At 37.7% G+C, this 8,625-nt stretch overlaps 1 protein-coding gene across 1 annotated transcript in view; it reads right to left on the bottom strand.

Annotated features, from left to right (window-relative positions):
* Window positions 1–4,633: 4,633 nt before the first annotated feature.
* GRM5 (glutamate metabotropic receptor 5) overlaps window positions 4,634–8,625 on the bottom strand; it is a 492,030-nt gene continuing 488,038 nt past the window's right edge. Inside the window, exon 10 of the mRNA XM_004708891.2 lies at window positions 4,634–8,614. Coding sequence (XP_004708948.1) covers window positions 8,463–8,614 — 152 coding nt within the window. The 3' untranslated portion in view covers window positions 4,634–8,462. The remainder of the gene's footprint in view (window positions 8,615–8,625) is intronic.

The following is an 8,625-nucleotide window of genomic DNA, read 5'->3' as shown; positions in this document are numbered from 1 at the left end:
TCTCCATTTGACGACGGGGTATGACTCAAGGTAAGGAGACAAAGCTACAAAACTCTGCTAACGATAGGAATTGGAATCTGTGAACTAAGAATCTGGGAAAATTTGAAGTGTTAATAAAAATGAAATGGACGCATAAAGATTGATGTCCTGGCCGCCCAACAGTGAGCTGAAATGGACTGGCGTTGGCCATTTTGAGTCTCAAAAGCATGTGATTTACTCTGCTGAGAACGACACAGTCAAGATGAATGGCATTGAGTTCATTGTCACACAGGACATTGCCAAATAAATCATGAAGGACAATGCTGTCTCTGAGAGAATTATATATTTTTTGCCTTCAAGAAAATCCAACCAATACAAATTTTATTCAAATTCATGCAGCAACCTCTAAAGCTAGCGATGAAGAAATTGAAGAATTGTACTAAATGGCTTTAGTCAGAAGGGAAACAAACACTCAAGATGCATTGATAAATTTTGGCTATTGTAATGCAAAAGTTAGAGACAACAAAGAAACAAATTGGAAAATATGGTCTTGGTGATAGAAACAAAACTGAAGCTCACATGTTACAGTTTTGCAAAATCAATAACTTGTTCTTAGAAAAGACCCTTTTTCAACAACATTGAAGGTGACCATACACTTGAACTTCTCCAGATGGAATAAACAGAAATTAAATTGACTATCTCACTGGGAAGAGAGGATGGAGAAGCTCAATAACAGAAGCTAAAACAAGGCCATGCGTTAACTGTGGAACAGAACATCAATTGCTCTTAAGTAATTACAGGATAAAGCTGATGAAAATTAGAGCAGCTACACACGAGCCAAAATACAACCTTGAGTCTCTCCCACCTGAATTTTGAGAACACCTGAAGACCAAATGTGACATCTTGAACACTAATGACAGAAGCGCTGACGTGCTCTGGGAGGACACCAACAACCTAGTAAATGAAGAACACAAAAGGTCATTGAAAAGACCAGGATGAAAGAAAGCAACCAAAGTAGATGTCAGAAGAGACTCTGAAACTTGCTCTTAATCACAGAGCAGTGAAGGGAATTGGAAGGAACGATGAAGTCAAAGAGCTGAAAAGAAAATTTCAAAAGAAGACAAAGCCAAATAGGATAAATGCACAAAGATCTAAAATTGGAAAAACAAATAACAAGAACGTGTTCAACATATCTTAAATGGAAAGACCTCGGGAAAAATGCAAACTTTGAGTAGCAATATTGAGCAGTTCTGTGGGTAAAATATTGAATGATTCAGGAAGCATCAAAGGAAGATGGAAAGAATACCACCATTTCACCAGGTAGCATATGAGCAAGAACCAGTGGTGCTGAAGGAAGAAGTTCAAGTTGCACTGACGGCATTAGCCAAACACAGGCGTTAATGAAACACCAATAGAAATGTTTCAACAAGCTGATGAAGCACTGGAAGCCTTTACTGGTCTTTGCCAGGAAATTTGGAAGAGAGCTACTTGGCCAACTGACTGAAAGGGATCCAAATTTGTATCTATTCCAAAAAAAAAGGTAACCTAATAATATTCAATCTATAGGACAATATTATTGATATCACATACAATTAAAATTTTGCAAAAGATCAAAACACAGTGGTTGCAGCAGTACATTGACAGGGAACTGCCTGATGTTCAGACTGGATTCAGAAGCGGATGTGGAGCAAAGGATATCTAGTGGATGTGAGCTGGATCTTGGTTGAAAACAGAGAATATCAGAAATATGTTTACTTGTGTTATATTGACTGTGCCCAAACATTCGGCTGTGTGGATCATAACAAGCCATGGATAACTTTGAAAAGAATGGGAATTTCCAAACACTTCATTGGGCGCATGTGAAACTTGTACATGGATCAAGAGGCAGGTACATGTACAGATGGAAAAATAGGATATTGCATGGTTTAAAATCCGGAAAGGTGTGTGACAGGTTTGTGTCCTCTCACCATACATATTCAATCTGTACACTGGAAAAATAATCAGAGAAACTGGCTTATATGGCCCTAGTTTGAAACCACCATCTACTTTGCCCGAGAAAGATGAGGCTTTCTACTCCCACACGAGTTACAGCCCCCAATTCCTCAGGGGCTGTTTTACGCTGCCCTGCAGGTTTGCTGTGACTAGGAACTGACTTGATGGCAGTGAGTTTGGGGGTTTATTTTGGAGCAAAAATAAATACCTTTGGCCTAAATTTAAATCCAATTTAAATATTTATTCTTGTAGAGATTAAATGCAGTTTCTCCACAATACATGTCTATTTTGCTGTCCAAGATCTTAAAATTAGCTGGAGAAATTTTATTCAAAGGAATTTTAAGTGATCTGTGTAAGAGGTCTCACTGCCTTCAAGTCAATTGGGTTCCACCTTAGGCTATTAACCACAGACTCACCTCTTAGAAACCACCAGCCAGTTCCTAGAAGGAAAATGAGGCTTCCTACTGTGAAAAAGTTACACTCTTGGAAACTCATGGGGGCAGTTCTATTCTGTCCAATAGGGTCATTATGAATCAGAACTGATCTGAGATGGCAGTGATAAAAGAGGAGGATTCAAAAAGTCAATGGGCAAATTGAATGAAAAGATGTATTTTTGCATGAAAATTTATATCCTCTCATATATCTATATATTTTATCCACTAAGTTATATAGACATATGAAGAGATTCAAATTTTAATAATAATTGGTAAAATAACAGGGCGAAATATAATGACTAATCCTGGATTTTGAAGTATTTACAGAAAATATGTAGGTGGTGTACTTTTGTTTGAGGAATTAATTTCATTATTATAAATCTATTCACTCACCTATGCATCCACCTACAAACTCTAAAAATTAAAGGATGAGTATTTTATGAAATGGTCATTCCTGTGTAGTGTAACCAATAATTTGGCCAGCATTCAGCAGAGATCACAACATTAAAAATATCATTCCCTTGGTGGTTTTCAAGATCAATTTACTAAGGTGTACGTAAACTACTTTCAAGGGTGTAGATGAGTTCACACTTCAGTAAGCCTTTCCTCCATGAGACACGGTTCCACTCGGACACGATTCCTTATCATTCCACAAGTTGTATGGTGTACAGCACACCTAAGAACCCTGCTGCTTATTCAATGTCTAGTTAACACTATATTACCACAAATATCAGCTACGATGGATCATTATCTTCTACCAGGAGTGTTAGAAAGGAGAGCGCGAGCTCTTCATTCAAAGAAAGCGAAACTGAGCTGTAGAGAAGTCGAACTAGTTTATCTGAAGTCATGTGGGACAAAGCCATAGACTCTTACTATTAACCAGTGTCATTTCTATTGCGCAGCTAGATTTGAAGGGCTTTCCATGATTCCATGCAGTTTTAAAAGCCAGTTCTGCCTTTAGAAGATAGGTTTGTGTGTGGCCCAAAACTTCAAAGCTGAAACTAGAAGTCTCATCGTGTCTTGTCTTTTTGTGTGTGTGCGTGAGACTCAAGTATACTTTATATAAGTATACTTTATCTAAATTTTTGTGCAAGGATCCTTGGTGGCACAGTGGGTTATGAATTGAACTGCTAACTACAGAGCTAGTAGTGCAAACCCACCAGTGGCGCCCCACGAGAGAGATGAGGCTGTCTATTCCCGTGAAGTCTCAGAGACTCAATGTTCTCTCTATCCCACAGGGCCGCTATGAGTCAATCAACTTGATGGCAGTGAGTTTAGTTTTGAGTTTAGTAAATAGACATACACAAAGAGCTACAAAAAGTTCATGGGAAATTTTTATTATTTTAAAATTTCATTTTTCATGAACTTTTTGAAACCTAGTGTACGCATATTTCTTGTGTGTGTGTATATATACATTCCATATATATTTCTTGTATAACACACACACATTGGATGTATACATATTATTTTATACTACAATTATACGCACATGAGTATGTGTGTATATATAGCGAGTTATAGAGAAGATAAATTAACATATTATAAATTTGTGTATATATAATTGTTCTTGTTATAAATCTACATTTTATTTCTCTTCCACATCAAGCATCTAGGCTACCTGTTTCTTATGGTGTTTAGCAAATGTATACTCAGGGAATGTAAATTTGTTTAAGAATCAGCCAAAATAATATGTGATTTGGCAAGCATATTTCAAATATGCTTTGACAATTTGATATTTGTCAAAATATGCTTTTATCCTGTAAAAAAAATCACAATGATAAATCCATTCAGATAAACAAACATATGTATCACACACACATACAGAGACAACAACAGAACTTATCTATTTGCATGTGTGTGTGTGTGTGTGTGTGTTATCTGAATGTCACCATGGTACCACCATCACGCTGGATATCATGAAGCTGTTTATAGAATCTTTATGTGGAGACACACAAAAATAAATATTGCCAAAATGCTTCTTTTCTTAAAACTCTGTACTGTGTCCTTTTTTCTCTTAAAAGGTGTTTGTAGGTGTCTTTGGGAGACAACTCTGGTTGAATTGTGTTTGATTTATATTTTCATCTTAATTTTCTTAGGTTTAGGCTTCTTTGCAAACTCCATAAATAAAGTGTGTAGGTCATTTAGAATTAATTAGTAGTTAGGCTCCTTTGGTTCTGGGAAACACTATTAAGACAACATTCTCAACATTTGAGGGGAAAAGCTTAAAGTCATATCATAGTTTCTTTTTTAATATTTTCAAAAGTAGCCGACTTCACAAATACCAACTGTAACATGAGTTAGACAACTGAGAAACAGGCAACTGTATTTTAAAGTGCTAAAATGAAATACATTTATGCCAGTACAAAGCGAAACAATGCTGATAAAAATGTTTACCTTTATGAAAAAAAGTTTGCAATTCACATCAAAATAATTTAACATTCTCTATTATTTTAATAGTACAAGCTGCAACAACAGAAAAAGAACAGATACACTCACACAATTGTTAAACCAAATCAATGAGAAGTGCAGAAAAAAGTAAGTACAAGCAATTTTAGCGCACATAAATATTTTAGAATTGGCACCATCTCTCTAAAACATCTATATTCTATATAGATTTCTAATTACAACACCACCACCAGCTGCCATTGATTCTATAAATACACACAATATACATAGTATATTTGTTCACATTGAAAGATCAGTGAAATTCAGCCAACTGTTTTATACATGCCTCATATTTCAGTAGATAATCTTCTCCCAGGCCTTAGTCCCCCTTTAGCAGTAATTCTGTATATTTATCTTTATGCTTTCACTGATCTGTAATTTTTATTTTTCACAGTATAAAATTGTAAATGGTAACTAGAGATTCCGACAGCTTGAAGATTATTAATAATCTGTTGCTAAATGTGAACTCAGATAATACCTTTGAAGTCTCCGAAACATGTACATTTTGTTGGGAAACCAGTATAGGAATTTTTTTTTTTAAATTTTCTTTTTTCCTTAAAAAGAGTGTTTAGTTCCTGGTTTGGAAGTCACAAAAACTGCAGTCGAGTCATTAAATAAATCATTTACAGTTAGAAATAACCTCAAGAAATAATCTTTCTGATTACTTGCTGGTACCAGGTGTAGCTCAGGAGAGACTGTAACTATCGAAGATGAGCACACTGGGAGATTTGCTGTCTGTCGTTGCTTTAGGCAAGTCTAATGCGTGCTTCCTTTCCTTGTTCCTCTCTGTTCCCCATCCCCTAGTGAGACAAGTGGTTCTTTCCGATTCAGATATGATCTTCTTAGACTGCTCACACTCGTCTTCCCATGTGGAAGGATGAGTGGGCTGCTGAGTCAGCGTGACTTTTCTAGACCAGGTCTTCTTGCTTCCCTCAGGGGGCCAAACGCTCCTGCAGATGTTTCTGAGCCTTAGCAACACGCTGCAACTCCCTCTTCCTGCAGTCAGCTCTTCCTGGCTGGGCTTTCACTTGGCACTGGGAGCAGACTGCTCTCAAGGAAATTCAACAAGAATAAGTAACCGAATGGTTTGTGAAATTCATTTCCTAGCCCTAGAATGGATATTCAATTATCTTTGTAGTTTATATTTATTACTTGGAACCTGGTATTAGAATTGGCAAAAAGACAGAGTTAGCATCATTCTAAAACAAAAGACTTCAAGAATATCTTACTCATAAGATTATGTCCTATATATACACTGTATTCAGTGAAGCTTTAAAGCTTAGTGAAATACAGAGAAAGTACATCTTGTTCTTGTCTAATGGATTATTTTTCTTTTTACAGTTGCTTTATTATGAGTTCATATGGAATTTTCAAATGGCAAGTTATCTGCATCAAATTAAAATTTCTAATGAATTCCTTATCAAGTGGTGAACTTTAAAAAGAAATATGTTACTAAAGATTAGAAAAAAATTAGTCATGGATAAAGTTTTAAAAAGTTCTACTGATGAACAGAGGGAATTACATTGTACAACCAAACCTAAGGGTTTTGTGAAATGAGTTTTAAAACTTAGACAGACGAGCATATTTAGACAGGTCTCAATGTCTAAGAAATCAAGACAATGTAATAATAGCCAAGCTAATGCCACCAGGTTGAGGGTGATTTGGAAATAGTAATATTTCAAAATATTTTCCTTTATTTCTCAAGCAGATACAGGCATTTGCTTCCAATATAAGGAGGAAACGTAGCTAGATTTTACTTCTGGTGCTTGATATTGGGAAATCTGACTTAAAATTTAAGGACAGATATCAAGAAAGTCAGCAAGCAGTATATTTATTATAACTCTTATAAGTGGAGATTACTAAATTATATCAACGGATAGATTTCCATTTTGCCATTATTGTTTTCTAAAACACCATGTGAAATGAGAAATATATACTCCAAAATAAGGAAACTGAGCTAAAGATGTTTCTTCTTTTTTCTTTCTACCCTAAATATGCTTCTGCCTCACAGCAAATCTTTCTAATAAGGCTATCTTTGTGTAAGGCTGGGTCAACTCAACTTTAGATTTGAGGGCACCTCCTCCTTTTTATTACTATCCTTATTTATATATATATTAAAAAAAAACATTTGGCACCTGAGGATAGCTGTAATGGGAGGAAGAGAGAGATGACAGTGGTTTCAGGTCTTGAGCTATGAAGTCTCTCTTTGCCAGCCTATCGAATCACGTGTTTCTATTATAATCTTAAATCTCTTTTCTGCAATATTTTAAAAAGTGACATGTGAAGTGCACAAAATTATACTAATGGCTACAAAAGATTGTGTGGTTTGTTTCATTAAGGTTCCTCTGTTTTAGTATTCTGTATTGCTTTGAAAAAAAATCTCCGTTTGTCATAGTTCATAGCTGCCAATTTAAGCAGCCTAGAAATGTTAAAAATCGCTGACCCCCTGGCAAAGCTAACTCTCTGCGAAGTTGGCTGATACAATTGAAACTTTCCAGTGTTTGAAGATCTCCTTAAGTGTTCAAACAACGGGCCCTCCGATCCCGACCGCGTCATCGTGTCTGAGGCGCTCCGTGCCCGTGGTCGGACTCAAAACGCACAGAGGAGCGCCTTGTGCATCAGGTTCTCCAAAGAAAAGACTGACGAAGCCCAACGCGTGTTTCAACACGTCAGCTGGCAACACGACACACGGCAGCATTCGTAAGGAGCAGCCACCCATCATAAAGAGAGATCGCTGGGCTGTGGCTCAAGAATTGTTATTATAAAGAGAATTTCCAGCTACACATCACACTCCGGTGAGGGAATTACAAAACAGTACTCCGGAATTTGTGTTTGTTTGTTTTTTTGCTACTCCAGTATTGATTGGCAACACGGTGAAATAGTGAAGAAAGCTTCCTGTGGTTTCCTTGGTCAATGGAAGTGAGCCTGAAATAACTAGGGAGCTAGGAGGAATTCTGGATGCAGGCTTTGGGAAGAGGAATTCACAACCAAATCAGAGAGGAAAGTCTCTGGCAAAAGCCGGGCTGACCATAGCAGTGCAGGTTTGTGTCATGGTTAGAGCACACTCAGAAACTAACACCGCAGTCGTCCCTGGGCCCCAATGCCTACTTTTCATGGTCTTTAAAGGAAAGGGGAAAAGAAATCAAAGGAGGAAGGTTGACGCTTGGTCCCTTTTGAGTTTGTTAGAAAATGTACATTCATGTTTAGTGAATCAAAGAATCTTCTGGACAAAGAATTAAAGTAAACAAACCTGTTTTTTTACAGTTGCTCATAACCTAAGCTTTCCTCCCTCCCTGTGCGGTTCTCACGCTCCCGGCTTGCCTAGAGCAAAGCGCTTGATATGTGACTATTTTAACAGACTCCTTGTCAGCCCTCAAAAATATAAGCAGTGTTTCGTATAAGCCCATGTTTTCTAAGGCCACGAGAAGAAAATCTGCCAAAAGATTTGCAGTTGTTATCGTCGGTGAAATAGCACTGTGGATCTCGTGTTTCCATTAGGGACCAGCCTCGGGTCTACCCGGGTGGCGCGGCTGTCACTGTGTCTCTGTGAACACCGGAGGTCTCGGCTCTCTGCACTTGAGACTGACTGCACTTGGTGGTTTCCAAGGTCATTCACAAGGACGAGGAGCTCTGAGTGTAATCTCTTATGATAAGGGTGTCATATTTGGGAGAGGTTGGGATACAGAGGGCCGACTCGGAGGCGGGCGAGTTGGGGGTGGTACTCCCCGAGTCCACCGAGTCTCTGAAGGGGGACGGCGGGGTGAGGGCCACCAGC

The sequence above is a fragment of the Echinops telfairi genome, unplaced genomic scaffold (genome assembly GCF_000313985.2).
Source record: "Echinops telfairi isolate 266 unplaced genomic scaffold, ASM31398v2 ScPeMD7_1713;HRSCAF=2227, whole genome shotgun sequence".
In the NCBI taxonomy this organism is placed as follows: Eukaryota; Metazoa; Chordata; class Mammalia; order Afrosoricida; family Tenrecidae; genus Echinops; species Echinops telfairi.
The sequence above is the reverse complement of the archived record's forward strand: the minus strand, read 5'-3'. Positions and strand labels throughout refer to the sequence as shown.